Source organism: Oncorhynchus clarkii, chromosome 19 (genome assembly GCF_045791955.1).
Source record: "Oncorhynchus clarkii lewisi isolate Uvic-CL-2024 chromosome 19, UVic_Ocla_1.0, whole genome shotgun sequence".
Lineage (NCBI taxonomy): Eukaryota > Metazoa > Chordata > Actinopteri > Salmoniformes > Salmonidae > Oncorhynchus > Oncorhynchus clarkii.
This window is the reverse complement of record NC_092165.1, coordinates 37,066,844-37,086,544: the sequence shown is the minus strand read 5'-3', so window position 1 is coordinate 37,086,544 and position 19,701 is coordinate 37,066,844. Positions and strand designations below refer to the sequence as shown.

At 42.9% G+C, this 19,701-nt stretch overlaps 1 protein-coding gene across 3 annotated transcripts in view; it reads left to right on the top strand.

Annotated features, from left to right (window-relative positions):
• Positions 1–6,345: 6,345 nt before the first annotated feature.
• The window catches only part of LOC139375107 (DDHD domain containing 1a), a 37,716-nt gene continuing 24,360 nt past the window's right edge, over positions 6,346–19,701 (top strand). Inside the window, exons 1-3 of one of the 3 annotated variants that reach the window (XM_071116574.1) lie at positions 6,577–7,606; positions 9,880–10,059; positions 16,702–16,803. In XM_071116574.1, the coding sequence (XP_070972675.1) occupies positions 6,778–7,606; positions 9,880–10,059; positions 16,702–16,803 (1,111 nt within the window). In that variant the 5' untranslated portion in view covers positions 6,577–6,777. Of the gene's footprint in view, positions 7,607–9,879; positions 10,060–16,701; positions 16,804–19,701 lie in introns of all 3 variants that reach the window. The other 2 variants (XM_071116576.1, XM_071116575.1) reach the window with 2 other exon arrangements.

Below are 19,701 nucleotides of genomic sequence, written 5' to 3'. Positions count from 1 at the left end.
AGAAAGACTGCTTTGAGGTAAAGGCACCTAATTTGTCACAGAGCTAGATTTATGGACCCTGAAAAGATTTAGACATGAAGCCACTACAGATTTGGCTCCAGGGTGCTGAGGCGACCATCTTACAAAATGGCCACTGTCGGTAATACAATGTTAAAGTTCTGAAGGCACTTTTTGAGATAAATACACCAAATTTGGCACAGATGTAGATTCATGTACCCTGAAAATATGTAGATATGGAGCCAGCACAGATTTGATCCCTGGGGGCCTTGGCAGTCATCTAATGAAATGTCTACAGACAGTAAAACAACTTTACAGTTCAGAAGGCCTATTTTGACACATACACATCATATTTGATGTACCTTAAAAATATTTAGATATGGATTCACCACAGATTTCACCTTTGTGAGTCGTGGTAGCCATCTTACTAAATGGACGTAGACTGTACCACCTTTTAACAAACCTTTAATTAACAAAAAGTCATGGCCTGTACTTCTTTGACTTTTAACCTTTTCACATGCAAGTTCTAAATATCTGTAACAAACCGCAAGCATTGCAACTGGGAAGCCAGACTGGGAAAATATGTTTTGAACAGTCTACCAACTCGGAATTGTAATTATTTTCTCTGATGACAAAATTTGCCTTCGAAGGACCGCCGCGCACAACTAGGTGAGTCCAAAAATGTCTTATACGCTGCTGCATAAATTATGTAATATGCCAGGGAGATATGGTCAGCCATATCAGCTATGGTTTTTAAAAAGGCAGTAAATGAGGCCGAATGAACAGATTCGCTGCCAGACAAGGCTCCGCTGACAGCCAGGTGTAGCGGTGGTAAGGATTCACTCCATGGTGCTGAAAGGAAAGCTCTGTTGTTGGGACAGTTTTATGTAGGCCCCAACAGTTTATGGGCACCGCTTGTTGCCGTTATAGTGCAATAAATGTATTGTTTAGTGTTATGTTGTGCAGTGGCTTTGCTGGAATGCAGCTAAAAAATGTTGGGGGGGGAGTTTGCCCCACCAAGATTTACATGCTAAAATCGCCATTGTCTATAGGTTATGTTTCAACTTGTCCATTTCTAGTTGTATTCAAACCACTTTTATTTTCAAACAACAGCCTGAATATTGATGTGTTCCGCCTCCTCATTAATTCACATTGAAGTAGCCCATTTCACTGTGGTGGACAATTTACGTTTGAGGCATGCTATGCTAATATAAGTAGAGGATTAGCTAGATGAGCCGGACAAACTTCTCTCTTCGATGAGAGCCCAAGCACTCCCCCAGTGTTTCCACAGATCAAATATGCAAACAGTTGCACATCTCAAGTCAGAAAAGAACCTGCACTAAATTTTTCCCCCCAGCGCATTTTCCAGCTGGCGCCCAAATTGTCTTCATTGTTGTTTTCCTTACTAATAATAACTTTAGACGTGTGCATTCCTATCAAAGTAAGTGCCTTATTACATTATCATAATAATTTCTGTATATTGTGGTATGTTGTTTCTACTGTAGCACACCGTATGTATGTATGTATGTATGTATGTATGTATGCATGTATGTATGTATGCATGCAGCATAGTGTATTCTGTGTGTACCCCTTTATAACCACAGACACGCAAGCTACTAATTTCATAACCTTTATGGTGTTGTACTCAATTATGCTTATGTAGCTAGCTACATTCTTCTGTTAGCTCTGTAAAACAATGTTAATGGTGTCAGAGAAGTATTATCTTTGAAGCTGTATACTGTATATACTGCCCTGGCCTTATATTGGCCTGTGTTTTCATTTGGCCCGTTTAGCATAGCTCTGCTTTTCCCTGCCATGCCCCTCTGTGGAGCTCTTCAGTCACTGTTTCTTATATCATTCTTATATCATTCATAATGGTCATTTTGTCAATGCAACCTATTGTTTTTATAGCAGTGTTATGTTACTTCATTGTAACATTGTTTTATTGCTATATCCTGATACTGTATTCTAATTACAAATATTTCCTCTTTATTCTGTACTTTCAGGAACCAACCACACAAACAGCACCTTATTTGACAACATCATGACTAGAACTGGATATCTTTCTTGCAGAAGATTGAGGCCAACTTTAGTATTGAAGCAATTGAAGTATTGGTAGTGGTTGAACAACAAACACTTAAACTAGGTTTACTAGAGGTAAAAAAAAAACAGCAAGAAAAGACTAACAACTTATTAACATGCATAACTTATATTTCTGTATTCATATGGTGATTGAACAACAACTGCTTTTCCACCCCACAGCCCCAATGGCTTAGTACCTGTTTTAAGTCAGTCAGTCAGTAATTGCTGCAGATGTGCTCAGTAGTGCTTAAGCATAAGGTACTCCCCAAAGCATGGCACAACACACAAGGGTGTGTCACAAACTAAACACGTACATTGTCAAACTCCCCTTCTTCCTTCTCCTTGTGCCGGACAGGTAGACTTTGCATTGCCTCTGTGTGCGACTGCCTTGAGCAGCAGTCTGAGGGACTTTGCAGGGAAAATGTCGTGCAGTAAGCCGTAGGGGATTGTCTGCAGCAGGACGACCCTCAGTGGATGGGCGCCGAGGGGTGTGGTGCTCCTCCAGCAGCTTTCTCATGAGATTCTCTCTGTACTTTTGGTAGGTAATCACCTCACCTAAAGGGGAGAGGGAGTGGGGAGGATGAGGGAGTGGGCAGAAGCTGGAAGAGTGTTGTACCAATTCAAATAAATATCAAATGTTATTGGTCGCGTACAGATAATTGGCAGATGTTATTGCAGGTGTAGCTAAATGCTTATGTTACTAGCGGCAATAGTGCAGTAATACCTAACAATACAAAACAATACACACAAAGACCAAGAAATGTAAAGAAAGAAATTAAGAAATAATACAAAGTGTGGCCCTTCCCAAGATGAGGGACCAGCATGGTCCTCATAAGCATGGTCCTCATAAGCCCCTCATAACGTTGGATGTCAGTGGTGGACCCTGTGTAGACTATAAAGTCTTTGACAAATCCTGCCTTCACTTCGCATATAACAAAGAACTTCACCCCAAACCTGTGCCTTTTAAAGGGAATATATTAACGGAACACCAGCATATCCTTCCGTAACATCAGGGACTAACTAACTAACTAACGTGCTTCTACATCTGCATTGCTTGCTGTTTGGGGTTTAAGGCTGGGTTTCTGTGTAGCACTTTGTGACATCTGCTGATGTAAAAAGGCCATTATAAATACATTTGATTGATTGAACTAATGCAGCAGCATAGGTGACTTCACGTAGGCAGTTAAGAGAACGAGGTTAAGAAAAGGGTTAGGCTTAGCAACAATCCAAGGGGCCAGGGTTCCAGTCTTGAAGCACGATTTTGACTGCTCCTACAGTTTTGCTTTGGTACTGCAATTCAACTGACTCCCGGCCCAGACAATTTCCATACACGGCCACATAGAGAAGTCAGATTTGAAAATTCCTAATAAGACACTTATAACATCCATTGAATTATTTAAATGGAATCACTCACAGCCGAAGATATTAGCATTTTATATTCAATCAATGCCTGCCATGTTTTTGGATGATGTGATGATGACTTCGTTGCTGCTCCCTGTGCGCAGTGAGTGCTACAGTAGTGCACATGTGATGTTGGTCCTTATTAACTGGATGCAAAAGGGGAGGGTGGTGCAACTCAATATTAGGAAGGTGTTCCTAATATTTGGTATACTCAGTGTATATACTGTATTCTAGTCAAGGCTCATCCTATATACTGTAACTACTGCTCTACAGACCTTTTCTATTTATATACTGTCCATAATATTCTAGTGTCAAAATTGTGAAGTGTAAATAGTATAATTTTGGTCATAAAGTCAGTCTCGTCCAAAAAGGAGATGATAAGAAAATGTATGTCACAGAATGAAGGGTACATAACAGTTTTCTGTGGGCTGGGTTTATTTTATTCCTACCCACATGCCCACAGCTGACAAGTAATCATCAATTCGGAACGCAGCTGCACAGGACCCGATCGTAATGCTCATGGTCAATTTGGTTTGACATTCGATATCCCTATGGGGCTATTTGTACATCCCACTGGGCACACACTGGTTGAGTCAATATTGTTTCCATGTAAGTTCAATTAAATTACGTTGAACCAATGTGGAATTGATGTTGAACTGATGTCTGTGCCCAGTGGGATGGGGCAATATTTTAAAAGGTTAACAGCTCCAACTTTCTATGACTTAAAAACCTCAAACCAACTTTAAATTCAAGGAAGTCATATACAAATATTGAAAGCATTTAATGAGACAACTGAAATATGTGCATTTACATTGAGCAATTTATTGACAGTCCCTAACTATCCCCAGAGAGAGGCTATCCAAAGTCAAACCAATTTTGCCACGGTTGCACACCAGCCCTTTGAAGATAATTGGCTAAATAATTTGGCTAACTCTTACCACCTGCGAACACACAGAAGAGACACCCATATCAAAACACACCCCAAAACGAACTCACGTTTGAATTCAGTCATGGTCGCCAGCTTTTGAAAAAAATCTAAGACGTGGCCAAATGAGGAATTGCAGTCGCCCTTTAACAATTTACACAGATATTTTTCAAAAACACATTTACTGGAAGAACTGTGCAGATGCAAAGTTAGGTACTACAGCGCCACCAGAGACCCTGGGTTCACCCCCAGGCTCTTTCGTAATGTGAAGCACAAATGGCCTAGCGTCGTCCGCCAGGTGCACGGTGTTTCCTCCGACACATTGGTGCGGCTGGCTTCTGGGTTGGATATGTGCTGTGTTAAGAAGCAGTGCAGCTTGGTTGGGTTGTGTGTCGGAGGACGCATGACCCTCAACCTTCATCTCTCCCAAGCCCGTACAGGAGTTGTAGCAATGAGACAAGATAGTAGCTACTAACAATTGGGGTAAAAAGAAAATCTGCTCTGTACTGAGATTCAAAGATGTCTGCAGCAACAGCTTTAAAAAAAAGCATGGTTTTATTGTCACATACACCGGATAAGTGCCTTGTCGGCTCGGGTATTCGAACAACAGCTTCGTTAAATAGTACCCGCAAAACACCAGTCTCAATGTCAACAGCGAAGAGGCGACTCCGGGATGCTGGCCTTCTAAGCAGAGTTGCAAAGAAAAAGCAATTTCTCAGATTGGCCAATACAAATAAAAGATTAAGGGGGGGGGGGGGGCAAAAGAACACAGACACTGGACAGAGAAACTCTGCCTAGAACGCCAGCATCCCGGAGTCGGCTCTTCACTGTTGACGTTGAGACTGGTGTTTTGCGGGTACTATTTTATGAAGCTGCCAGTTGAGGACTTGTGAGGCATCTGTTTCTCAAACTAGACAGTCTGATGTACTTGTCCTCTTGCTCAGTTGTGCACCGGGGCCTCCCACTCCTCTTTCTATTCTGGTTAGAGACAGTTTGCGCTGTTCTGTGAAGGGAGTAGTTCACAACGTTGTACGAGATCTTCAGTTTCTCTGCAATTTCTCACATGGAATAGTCTTCATTTCTCAGAACAAGAATAGACTGACGAGTTTCAGAAGACAGTTCTTTGTTTCTGGCCATTTTGAGCCTGTAATCAAACCTACAAATGCTGATGTTCCAGATACTCAACTAGTCGAAAGAAGGCCAGTTTTATTGCTTCTTTAATCAGACCAACAGTTTTCAGCTGTGCTAACATAATTGCAAAAAGGTTTTCTAATGATCAATTTGCCTTTTAAAATGATAAACTTGGATTAGCTAACACGACATGCCATTGGAACACAGGAGTGATGGTTACTGATAATGGGTCTCTGTACGCCTATGTAGATATTTCATTAAAAATCTGCCGTTTCCAGCTAAAATAGTCATTTACAATATTAATGTCTACTCTGTATTTCTGATCAATTTGATGTTATTTTAATGGACAATTTTTGCTTTTTATTCAAAAAGAAAGACATTTCTAAGTGATGCCAAACTTCTGCTTTAATTTTTGCTGGACCCAGGAAGAGTAGCTGCTGCCTTGACAGTGGCTAATGGGGATCCATAATAAACACAAATACTGTTGAAATGGCTTTTGACATGCTGAACCATCCTAAGGGTGGATTATATAAAGTTTAATGGGGTTGGGGAGGGTGTAGTAGAAGTTGGGAATTTATTTGGTTTGTTATTCTATTTCAATGGCAGTACAGTTTTGGGCAGATCATTAGTGATCGTACATTCCAGCACAGTAGTTGCCTGCATGCAGATTAAACGTTTGTTTGCGGACCGCAATGAAATCGAAGAAGAAGAAGAAGAAGAAGAAGAAGGTTCGCGTACATTCTACGTGCGCGTTCACATCTGGGCGTAGGAATCTTGTGATACTTGCGTCAGCTGTCACGGGGAGAGAGAGCTAGTTGATGCACGCGCTTGTGTCTCCATGCTAGCCGGCGAGTTGTTTAGACACGAAATAATCTGCAATTCTACTCGCAGGAAAGAAAGAGATATCAACTTGTTACAGGACAGTATCAATATTAAACTGGACCAAGCGGATTCTGTGACCGAGTCCAGCAGGAAAGGGGCTGTGTACCGCTGCAGAAGGTGTAGGGTTTAGTTATAAAATATTTGGTGTAGGTCAGGTGGTTGTGCCGAAGAGAGAATAGCAGGTTTCTCGGATGGAAGCTGGCTAGGGCTAGTTTATTTCTTGTCAATTAATAAAATAGCTAGTTTTACCTCGTCAAACATACGACGGATTGCCAGTAGTTGCTGCATAGCAAAACATAGCTAGGCCGGGTCGGCCGGTTAGCTACCGAGCTAATGACAAGATAGCTTGCTCAATAGTTATGTCGAGCAGTTTCACAAATAAAACGTCTTTGCTAAGCAGCTCTCCACAGAGCCCTGAGAATAGGGTCTCATCAGTCGGCAACAACAACAGAGACTGGGACTTGGAAAAAGATGTATTTGTATGCTGCTATGAAGAGCCTATTGGCGAAACAATGCTGGCGGGGATGCACTCGGTTCAGCCAGGTCTGGACAGGCACATGCCGCTGCTGCGAGGCCGCCACCGGGTTCCTCCGGACTGTATGATACTAGAGGAACCGTACCCCGGCTGTCACAACAACCGGAGTCCTCCCGCAGCCTACCTAGACACCGGTTCTCTGGCCTTCAGTGAAAATGACCGGAACGCCACCCCGGTGTTGGAAAGCAGAAAGAGGACTCGGAGCAGTAGTTCAAGGAACCGGTATAACGAGGTTGTCACAGAATTGGGACCCGAAGAAGTGCGGTGGTTTTACAAAGAGGACAAAAAAACGTGGAAGCCTTTCATTGGACACGACTCTTTGAAAGTTGAGGTCATGTTTCGTAATTTCTGCGAACTGAACCCTGGAACAACCAAGCGCCAGGGTTCTTTGGGAATGGATGAAGCGTACGAGGAAGATAATGCAAGCGGGGTGGAAGCGACAACTGGGGGGTCGAACGGAATCGAGCGAGCTGGACCAGTGCCGGCGCCGAGAACTACGGTGAATAGGGACAGGGGTTCGATGGAGAGAACAGACTCCTCAGACGAAAGAGACCTTGATTCAATAAACATCAACGTAGAGGCTGTATGTGTCAGGGGTGGGCTGTATGAGGTGGATGTCAAAGACAGAGAATGCTATCCTGTGTATTGGAATCGTAAGTATCAATAGGAAGCATTCTCTTTCCTCCTTATATACCCAGCATTCCTGTATATGTATGTTTTGCTTGCAAACCAATGTGTGCAAGAGGGTTACGCTTTAAAGTATTTTAGTCGTCAACCCATGTTGCCAAGTGCTATTCATCTGCCACTGGCAAGCAAACGCATCAGTGCCAGATGTTGAGTGGTGCCCATAATCTCTGGTCTTAATTCCTGCTGCGTATCTCTCCAATGAGAGGCTGCAGACTGCATGGACAAATCACTACCAGGTCACTATAGAGATTACCTTGTATACACTCACGAGATCAGAGATGGCATGGTGTCACCATCTCTCATTCATGCCTACTACGCAATCTGTCTGTCTACAATATGCTTTAATGTACAAATATAGGCCACATACAGTACCTGTCAAAAGTGATATCCCAAGTACAAATACAGTAAGCACACTAAAGTAAAAAAATATATACAGTACCAGTCAAAAGTTTGACACCACCTCATTCCAGGATTTTTAAAAATATTTACTGTTTTCTACATTGTAGAATAATAGTGAAGACATCAAAACTATGCAATAACACATGGAATCACAAAGTAACCAACAAAAAGTGTTAAACAAATCAAAATATATTTATATTTGACATCATTCAAAGTATCCACCCTTTGCCTTGACAGCTTTGCACACTTGGCATTCTCTCAGCCAGCTTCACGAGGTAGTCACCAGGAATGCGTTTCAATTAACAGGTGTGCCATGTTAAAAGTTAATTTGTGGAATTTCTTTCCTCAATGCGTTTGAGCCAATCAGTTGTGACATGGTAGGGGTGGTCCAAATTTGATATTTTTGGTTCCAACTGCTGTGTCTTTGTGAGACGCAGAGTAGGTGAACGGATTATCGTAAATTTGGACCATGTCACTACACAACCGATTGGCTCCAACGCATTAAGAAGGAAAGAAATCCCACAAATTAACTTTAAACAACGCACACCTGTTAAATGAAATGCATTGTCATCAAGGCAAAGGGTAGCTACTTTGAAGAATCTAAAATAACATATATTTGGATTTGTTCAACACTTTTTTGCTTATTACATGATTCCATATGTGTTATTTCATAGTGTTGATGTTTTCACTATTATTCTACAATGTAGAAAATAGTAAAAATAAAGAAAAACCCTTGAATGAGTAGGTGTGTCAACTTTTGACTAGTACTGTATAGTCACAATCTGGAATAGGGTCAGAAACATTGCCTTTAAGCAACCTAATGAAGCCAAAGTTTATTTGTGCTACCTATCACAAACCCACAAAAGTGGCCTATTATTAGTCTAGCCACCATCCCGGGCACTGCCTCCAATGAATGTATCTGGACTGTGCCAACTAATTCATGGAGATTTACAAAAAAGTCAGCCATGGTGGTATAGCTGGTTCCTATAGAGCCCTGGATTACTTGAGCAAGCCAGCGAGATAGCCATGCATCCCTTTAGGGAAAATGAAATATCTCGCTGAGTTCGCCTGAGGCAACACTAAGTGACAGTTGGTTTACTAGGATCTTCCAGCTAGATGTTTGAGTCAGTTTGAGGCTCTGACTATGTTTGGGCCTGTAATATCACTGTTTGACATGCATTAGCTATCTTAGGCCTATATCTTCTCACTAGAGTCTGTTTTGTTGAGTAAGACATTTCTAACGGTCCATTGGTGTTTTCATTATCCTACATCTGTACTCTCTGTACCACATCCAATGATAAATTAAAGCTGAATACAAATGTAGGCTACTGTAAAAGTGATTTCCGTAAGAGCTTTTTTCTGTCTTTGCTGCTATTTACTATAGATGATGTGTGTTGGTTACTACCTGTTTGTAGGAACAGTCACACCCAAGCTCTGTGCCATTAGATAGAAAAACACACATTACAGAATTAAATGTTGTGGTCATGCTCTCACCAACGACTACTAATTCTAAACTAATCAGTTCTGTAATCAACTTCACCTCCCTCCACACTCCACTGAGATTGCCAAAGCCTAGCTTTATAGGGTGCCTAATTAGGCCTACCTGTCATTGCAGCCTTCACAAAGCAACTACCTAGATGTATTTGCATTTGGTGTCAGCACCACATACACACACATAGTTGTTACCTGCTGGCTCATGCTAAGTTACCATTTTTTGTCTGTCTAGCATTTTGTTCCCCGCAAACAATCAAGGGGAACATTGAAAAGAAAAGGGGGAAAAATTGAATGCTTTGTAAATCTCTCTAACTTCCCCCTGCTCCATTCTCTCTCCCACCCTCAGAGCAGGAGAGCATTCCTGTCATGAGGGGCCAGTGGTTCATCGACGGCACCTGGCTCCCATTGGAGGAGGAGGAGAGTGACCTCATTGAGGTGGAGCACTTGACCCATTTCCTTGGGCAGCAAATGCAGGACAGCTTCGACTCTGACTCTGTGGTGGCCAAAACAGTCGACAGCAAAGATGGTGAGACAACACCAGGGCGTGTGGGAGATATGGTTTAGGCCTAAATAAATATTTATCAAGTGTAGGCTTATATCAAGTATATAATGCATTATTCTAAAGACTGAATACTGGTTGTCTCCAACCCTGGTCCTGGAGAGCTATAGTCTGGGCAAGCTTTTGGTCCAGAGCAGAACTGAAACGCTTGATTTCACTAACCACGTCTTGATGATTTGTTGATTAGCTGAATCGGCTTGTTCTCCAGGACCAGGGTTGGATACCAGTGCTGTAGCCATGCTCTCTCACAATTTTAATCTGCAACGTTCTGCCAGGGCAATCACTACTAACCTGATTATAATTCCACCAAGGTACTTATCTATAGAGAACTTATAGATAATGTAGTGTGGTAGCAGCTGTCAAATGGGGTTCTCTGTAGATGGTGTCTGGGTTAGTTATGGACTCCATTAAAAATATCACCCACCTTTGCCCACCTTATCAGCAACGGAAAAGTGTTGTTGGGACTCATAAACCATAACGTATTAGCTATCAGGATCTCCCTGTAGACCAGAAAGGGGAAACATACCAGATTGTCTTTATGAGGATGTTGATTGTATTTTGTTAGGCCAGAGTGTATTATAGGTAAAAGGGTATTTCTTCTGCAAGGCTCAGACAGCAATTTGTTTCAGGAATAGCTTGTTGGTGCACTCAGAAAACAAGTGACAAATGGAATCTTTCAGTCAGCAATTCCCTCCTGAATGCACAGTCTTCAGCCCTGTGAAATGGCTGCTCCTTCTGTGATGAATGTGTGTGTGAATGACTTTCGATACCAGAGGTATTAAATCAGTGTGTCACCAGGAGAGATTGTGTGTATGTGTGTGAGAGAGGGAAAGCGAGGGAGAAGGAGAGTGTCACCTTTGTTTGCCTCTGTGTTTGTGTGTATGTGTGTGTAAGGGAAAATTCCACCAGTGTTGGTGTGTGTGCTGTATCTGTGTGAGAAATAATCTGACACTTCAATGCTAAGCTTGAAGACAACTTCTATCTCGAACTGAGAATAAGTGCTGCTTTCCTACCAACCAAGGCCAGCGCCATCTCCTCAGTGTGTGGCACTCTGAATTGGACCATAACAGTGTTTGCACAGTGATTAACCTCCCATTGTGAATGATCATGACTTGCTCTGACTCAGTGTTAATCAACATAAGTTTAGTCCTTGAATGGGTCCCTGATCTAGCCTCTATTTCAGACCTGTTCTGAATGCGTCCAACAGTACAGTCTGTTCATTCATACAAGGACAGTCTCGCCCTTCAGGAGCAATAGGGGACTGTATATATAGTCATGAGTAGACTGGCTGGCTACTGGAGTTTGCCTTATTGCCAATGCAATGTTCTCTCAAGCGCCTGCATGGTACTAGCTACGCCACTCAAATTTAATCACAGACATGAACTGGTGGAAAGACAGAGGCCACTCGCTCTCTACTAATCCATGTGGGGACCAAACAATTGATTCCCATTCAAAATCCTATTTTCCCTTAAACCTAACACTAACTGTAATTCTAACCCGACTTGTAAACCTAAAGCCAAATGTCTCCACTTGTCCGAATTTCCCTTGTTTTACTACCCCTCCTCCTCCCTCTTTCTCTCACTCTCTATCTATCCCTCTCTTTCTCACACATACACAAATATCAACACACACTGAGGACACAAGTCATAATCAGTGTGTTTGAAATGGGATCAGGATTACGGCAACGGTTGTGTCACTTTCACGTAGGCACCCACAACCCAGCCCTTTCCAAGTCCCCCTTTGAAAGCACTGCCACATCCCATAATTTCCATTATGAGTCACCTCTTTGAGAGAATACAAAACTGTTCTAACGCTTCACCACATTTTATGAATTCATTCAAGGATTCACTTCAAAGTTATTTGTTAACACATTCTGCAAAAGTCAATGTCTTGAAAATGACAGTGAGTCTATTGTACCATATACAGTAGCTTACTGAATCGGATGCTCTGATCAAGGCATAACTTCCGAAAACATGTTAGCCTGCCTGGACGAAAATGAAAAGGTGTGATTTCTTTTTTGTGTAAATAACCCCCCAACATTTTGGAGTTATGCCATTTCCCAATGTTTTTGAACTTGGTATTATATTTGAAGTCTTTGTCATATATGGCAGAGCACCCAGCTAATAAAGCGGGAGAGTGTACCTGTTACCCACTTCACAATACTGCATTACCCTCTTTCCTTCTCTCCCTCTCTCCTTTCCTCTCCTCCACCCATTGTTCTCCCTCAACTCTCTCTGTCTTTCTTTCACCCTCTCACTCTTCCTCCACTTCTCCCTCTTTCTCTCACCCTTCCTCCCCTCTCTCCCTCTTTCTCACGCTGAAACCCAGCAGCCAGCTCCAAGACTAATGGAGCAGAAAGCAAGTGTTGCGGCTCGCAGGCATGTTATGTAGGCATGAGATCATCATAATGCAAACGGCATGAGATCATCATAATGCAGACGGCATGAGTGCTCTGTTCTCTCCTGCCCTTGGTTATTGCTGCTGTGTCAGTCAAAAAGGGTTCCTCATTCCTCAGGCTTCTATGGGAAAGGGTGACCGTGACAGTTTGACACTTCATTTGTAGTTGATGGCTGCCACTGTCGTCTAATTTGAGGATGGAAATTGACAGTTGCCACAGATGGTGGCCCACATGGCAGCTATACTGTGGCGGGTTTACCGATTTCAGCAGCTACTGAAGCTGGCAATAGGCTGGTTCACATAATACAGAGTCTGTCTTACTTGCTAGCCTGGCTTGGAAGTTCCTCTCAGAGGAAGAAAGTACAAAGTATCACTATGAGAGTGTTTGTTGTACAGAAACCGTCATTTGGCAAAAACATTTTTGATACTGTAGGGCAGGCCTGTATGCTCAGTCTCTCGCACACACATGCACAGAGTTGCTCCATGCATTGTGACTGAACAGTCCCATTGGGGCTCCATGACCCTCTCACTGTGATTCCATAATCTAAGGAGCATGGTGTTAATAGCAAGAGGCCCCCCGATGGCTCCCCTGTCAGGTTTTAGGAGACCCGAGTAAGCTTTATGTGTCTTTTTGGCTGTAGACACATTACACCTTTTGTTTGTCAGACCTGTTTAAAGATGCACTGGCTGTGTATCACTTAGGGAGGCTGATTATGGAAGAATCCCTGGTGGATATGTGTGTACTGTGTGAATATATGTCTGTGTTGGAGTGGTGGGTGATGGCAACAGAGAGATGCGGGTATGTGAAGGGACTGTGTACTGATGTGAGAATCTATCATACGGATGGATGTGTTTTGAAGGCGTTTGAATCAGTAGAGAGATTTGCATGTGGGCTGGCTGGGGGCTGGGCCAGGGCTCATGACGGTGGGGTGTACTTCAGTCCGTCAGGCTCCTGGAGCGTCACGGCAAGCAAAGCCCCACAGGCACACAGGGTCATATGTCAACAACACACACAGGCCAGAACATCACATAATGTCATGTCACAGCTAGGGCTGGGAATTGCCAGGGACCTCAATACGATATTATTAGGATACTTTGGTGCCGATACGATAGGTACTGTAATTTTGTGATTCAGTGTTCCAAACATATTGCTCACCACATGTCTGCTGTAGAGGGACAAGAGAGAGCCATGAGAAAACAAGGTTTGATCCGTCATTGAAATAAAAGTGCTGAAAACAAATTGTCACCCTATTTAAAAAGATGGACAACAAGCTATGAAGGAAAAATACTGCAGTTAGTGAATAGGCTGCAGGTACATCCAACTAGCAAAATAAATGATATTGCGATATTGTCAAAGCGATACGATATATTCTCACAAGTAATATCTCTATGTAACTATAGATGTTTTTCCCTCCATCACTAGTCACAGCTCTTGTCTACAACCCAGGACAATCGTCATGGCACACTGACATTTAGCATACTTATTCTCTAAGCTTTCAATAGCTAGAAGGCCTATCATTCAAAATACACTTTTTTTTAATCATAAGAGTTTTAGACACACAGTTTAGTAGTGTAATGCATTTTTATGTTTATTTGAAGGCTAGAATACCTCAGGCTGTATGTCGCTATGTGGGTGGATGGCTGGATACTCTTGATGGAGAATAGCATGGATGTGATGTGCTTGACCAGATACTGTAGCATTCTGTTGTGTTGGTCTTTTCCCTGGCCAATTAAATCCAAAGCTCCCAGCGGAGTAGACAAGCTCTTAACCAATATGACATTTGGGATGTCATTCCTTTTGAGAGGTTTATGGTGCTCTCTCTCAAACCGAGAAGTCCACACCAATGGACCTTTTGATTCAAGATGTAGGCCAAAACAAGCTCAGTGCGGGCCATGTCAAAATGTAATCTATACTCCATAACACTGCCGTTTTGTCTCCAATTGTCAACATCCAGAAATGTATCGCATTGAAACCCTAAACCCAAGATTAGCATTTAATCACGGCCACACAAGCCAACTTCAGTTCAGAAAACAAGTCAGATATATTAGTGCTGCATTAGTAGTAATTTAAATGATACAGTAATATACTTCATAAAGCTGGACAGCCCCAGACAGTAAGTTGTTAAGCAGGATAAAGCCTATTTGTTTCCAGCCACTGTTGTTGTGATGTGGTCCCAGATGGATCAGCCGATTCATATCTGTCTCCAGACACTCTGAGGGTGGCGTTTCTCTCTTTCTATATAACAATCTTTCTCTCCCTCTCTAACTGTCTCTCTCTTTATTTGTCGTTCTCTCTCTCCCCCCTGTCTCTCTTGGTCTCTCTCGCTCTTTGCTCTCTCAGCCTGTCCTGACAACACTTGTACAATCAGCAGGTTTCAGTCCAGCTGAGGAAAGCACTGCTGTCATTTGCAAGTCTGATCTCTTGATCCTAACCTCCGCTCAAATGGTACAATTATAGACCTGTCCGGAATGGAGATCCACATTCATTTGGTAATCAAATGCCTGAAAGGATAGGAGACATCTCAATACCATATCCAATCCCATAGTTATTCTGCTTGATTGATTATGATACTATTTACATTCCAGTACACCAACGTTATCCTAAAGGCTTATTATTATCCAAATACAACTCCCCCTTGACAACTTGCTTGCCTGGGTGTTCTTGTTGGATCGATCACAGCCTATTTATAGCTGTGAGTAAATGTGAAATATGAAAGCAGTCACAGCACAGCATAATACCTTTATGGCCAGATGAGCTCCCAGCTCAGGGTTCTTCTGGTTTAATAGGAGCACCCTCATTTTGACTAACACTCTTTAAACATAACCCCAGTTCAATCAGCTAAGGCCCACAAAAGTCCACAAACAGCTCTGTCACAGGGTAAGACCTAGGTCATGTTATCTGAGTCAGTGTGACAGTGGTGACTGGTCCTTTTAGGTCAGGGCTCAGACTGATTCCCAATGTCCTTATCACTGCACAGTCTGACTGCAGCCATAGTCTATGTGATGATATCAAGTCTGACACAATGGTCTAATGGAAGGACATTTCTCTAAATGAAACCCTGGTTGCTTGATAGTTGTGTGAGAGTGTGTGGAGTGTGTGGGAAGGAGTGAGCAGTTGCTTGGACTTTAGGACATATCTTAGAGGGCAACGTCCTCCTCTCTGTTCTCAGAAATGGTTCTCGCCTCTGTTCTCAGGAATGGATATCCTTCCCTGAAGTTTTTCTGACCCACTAAAATAATTTAGCTCTTTCGTTTTTTAGACTAAACATGAGCAAAGGGGGAAAAAAGCTGTAAGGCGGGCTACTTCTAAGAAACTTCTCTGTAGGCGGCCCACTCACTTTTGGATCGTTGTGAAATCCTCTTAAAATATTACGCTGTTAAGTCTGGCTTTTACTTTGATAGCCCTCCAACATTCTTTCAGGAAAATACTTTGAAATTTGATGTTAGAATGTTGTTTTGCAATTTGTACTCAACCTGTTTGACAAGATGAATGACAGCTATCTGGCTGAAAGTACTATACAACCATGTATCCCTCTTATCACTCTGAATATGTTATGTCATGTAGCCTCCATTGACCAACCATTTTGTCGGAGGCAAACAGTCATAATTGTCATGTTTTAAAATAGTGTTGTATAAAATCATCTTTTCATTACCAGCACATGATATAGTCCACACGTGAGTGCCCTAAAGGCAGTAAAACAAGAATAAGGTTCAGGTGCTACCTCAATCATCTTGGGCATATGTCAAACAGCGCTGCAAATGGGTTTTAATGTTCCCTCTCAGCTCAAGATTGTGTGCAACAGCAAATATTGACATGTTAATTAAGCCACCACAATGAAGAGTCATGTTCATATGGACAGGTTGTATTCAAATGAAGAACTTTGCTTGTCAGTTGAATGAAGCTAATGAAATTGAACAAAATGTATTAATGGTTAGGCTATACGCTTCAAATTTTTCCTCATAATTTTTTTAATCACATTTGAACTAATGCACATTTCTGTGACATTTTCTGATGCGAATACTAGTCAACAGCTTCTAGTCAACAGTTTCTAACCAACAGCTGTACTATACACCCACACAAGACCCAGGGTGTTTACCTGATACCAGCGCTGCTTGACAAACGCCCTCCAGTCTAACAGTGATTGCAGTGGGTAGCCCTCTGTGACAAAACACCAAAGTCATGTCCTTCACTCACTCTCTCTTGGTTGTTAGTTCTCTCCCACCTGCCCCCTTTCTACCTCCCCTTTCTTTTCAAATGGAGTGGATATCAACCGAGTGCTACAACTAAATGTCTCAAGCGCAAACGCTGCTCAGGTACTGTAACGCCAGCCTTTTTTATCTCCTACATTATATCTGCTTTGCTCCCTCTCTCCTCTAGATCGTAGGTCTTGATTGAACTAGATCTTCGCTCACCCCTTTGAGCTCTCCCTAGAACTAAGTCCAGTTAGACAACCCAACCCGCTCTAGTAGAACTGGTCTCTAGATTAGACAGCTTCTCACTCCTTTAGTTTATATTGGGCCTAGTCATTAGAATGCCCCCCTTCCTGTGTTCCAGAGTATGTCACTATTACTGCTGCTGCTCTCTGGACTTTTGGATGATACCTGCAAGTCTTGCTCCGGTCTGTCTGTTAGTGGTGGTAGAGCTAAGTAAGTGGAGAGTCAGTTAGCAAGTAACATCTTTCCAGTCTCTCTAAATCCAAATAGGAAAACGAAGGATCTGAGCTCAATAAGCTGGTTCTCCAAAAAGCCTCCCCTTCTCCGCCTCCCCTTCCCTCTAGCGGCTTGATCACATCTTAATGAACCTCCCGTATCACCACCACAGCTCTGAAGAGAATGAACAAAGCTCTCGTTTAGAGGCAACAGAGGCACCATTCAGGCCCACATAGCACACTGCTCTGCAGGCTGCACTATAAGCTCCTGCATTGCCTCAATGGATGGAATAACTGCTCCTTTAGTGCAGACTCCTATTGCCAGCAATATCTGCAGCACCGTAGGGCAGGGGTTAGCAACTAGATTCAGTGACAATTTTTGTCGGGGGTGGTCGGGAGGCCACAAAATAATTATAATAATTTTGTACACTGCACACCAACTAAGTCCAAAAAATAACAATTTCATACCTTGATTACATTGAGACATGATCATGTCTCTTTTTATTCGTAGGAGTACATGGGAACAGATTTCCAAATGAAACACATTTTTATCTGAATTTATGTCGATTTGTCTTTTGACCAAAAACTAAAATCCCCCTTTTTATAATGAGCTTTGGGGGGCCAAAAAAAGATCACTCGCGGGCCAGTTTTGGCCGACTGTTGCTAACCCCTGCCCCAGGGCCAATCTAATTCAGGACTGGGTTGCATTCAGCAGACACAAAACGTTCTCTACCATCTTGTGGTTAATGAATGTGACCCTAGTGTCCTAGCATTGATCGTAGTACTCCCTCTGTGGCTCTCTACATGATGTGGAACCCTTCAGAGGCTAGGAACATATCTAAGATGTTTGGCAGACCCTAGTTTGGCGTTGCCTGTAATTGTCACACTAATTCTCCCATGCCAATTAAGAGACAATACTGCTCTGAGCTAGCATCCTAACAATAACACTGTTTAAACATAACAGTAATTCATTTGAGGAAAGGAGCTTTGCCTTGGTTTAGTGGCATAATTCCCTATCTCAGGAACAAAGCAACAAGAAGCGCTCTTGCTCTGTTCCTCTCTTTCTTACCTCTTTCACTATAGTTCTAGCTCTTGGTCTCTCACACGGTCTCTAAATCTATCTACAACTTTTTCTCCCTCTTCCCTCGTCCTCTCTTGCTCTCCGGGGCATAGTTGGAAAGCCTCCCATGTAAACCTCTTAACCTCTCTGTGGCTGACTGTTAGATCCTCTGGTGTGCTTTGATCCAGGCCTCCCCCTCTTCCCCTCGCTGGCTTGTCTGCTCTGCCCTGGGCTCCCCTGTAAAACAGGATGTTGTCTCTGGGAAGCTTGTCCATCTCATTTCCCTTCTCATTTGGCAACATGAGCACGTTCCCCATTCCCCACCCAGTCAGCCATGATTTATTTATTCCTATGGCTGGCTAATGGGTAAGACTGAGTACCTGCTGCCTCCTCAAGACATCCCGTTTTACAGTGGACTCAGAGTAGGTGTAAGCTAAATGGTGAGATTGTCTTTCCCTACTGTACTTCTCTGATCATTAGAACAGATCATTCTATCCCTGCTGCACGCCACCGCTTCTGTAGAGTACTGTAGTAAGATGATGTACAGTAGTGTGGTATAGTTCTGGTTGTCAATTCCATATAAATTCACCTCCTGATTTGGCTGAATTGAAGTGGAATTGATTCCAACCTTGGTGTGATACTTGTTGTGAAGCATGCTTGTTATCCCAAGTGATTTCCAATGATAAATGAAAACATGCTACTCTAACCCGGTGAAAAGTTCTGCAATACTGACAAATCTTTACCCTCAGGTCTTCCAATGCAATAGATTCTTATGACCATCGACTGGAAAGAGTTTTCTTTTTACTTTGTCTAAAGCTGCTTGGTTGGGATTCAGTCCCATCCCTTCTACACATCCCTCCTCTCTTAAGCCCCAATGGGTTACCTCTCCTAAATGGAAACCAATTCCAATGCTGTCTGCCATCTAACACAGCTTCTTCTCCATGGGTTAAGTCCTGAGCTCCTGCTTGTCATTCCATTAAGCCATTTTGGATCATCAGGCCCCTGAGGGGCCCTGAATGGAGACTGATCAACTGGAGCATCCATGACTGCTCCTCAATCCTCACCGCGCTGATGAGATTAGAACAGGGACGTCCTGCTTTACCCCTCCACGTGACTCTCACAAAGACACTGTTCTATTCCCTGCTGGTGGTTCTACAACACTTCTCAGATGCCTCCAATTAGGAGGTGGAAAGGAGAGAAAGAGGGGGAAGGAAGGGAAGAAGGTGATTGAAGGCTTTGATGTCCCCTACTCTGTAGATTGTACTGCATTAGTTAAGAGTTTTCTGAACACCTGCTGAGTGTTTTCAGAGCATTAACAAGCTAATGCACCAGCAGTAATCTGGACACGATCTGAGGAAGTGAGCGCTCTGGACAGAGTGTGATACCATTGTGATGCTCATGCTAAGTGCCCCCCCCCCTCTCCCATGCTAAGTCTCGCTCGCTCTCTCACTCTCACTCACACATGATTAGTCCTGCGCAAGTACAAAGCACTCCAGACTTGCA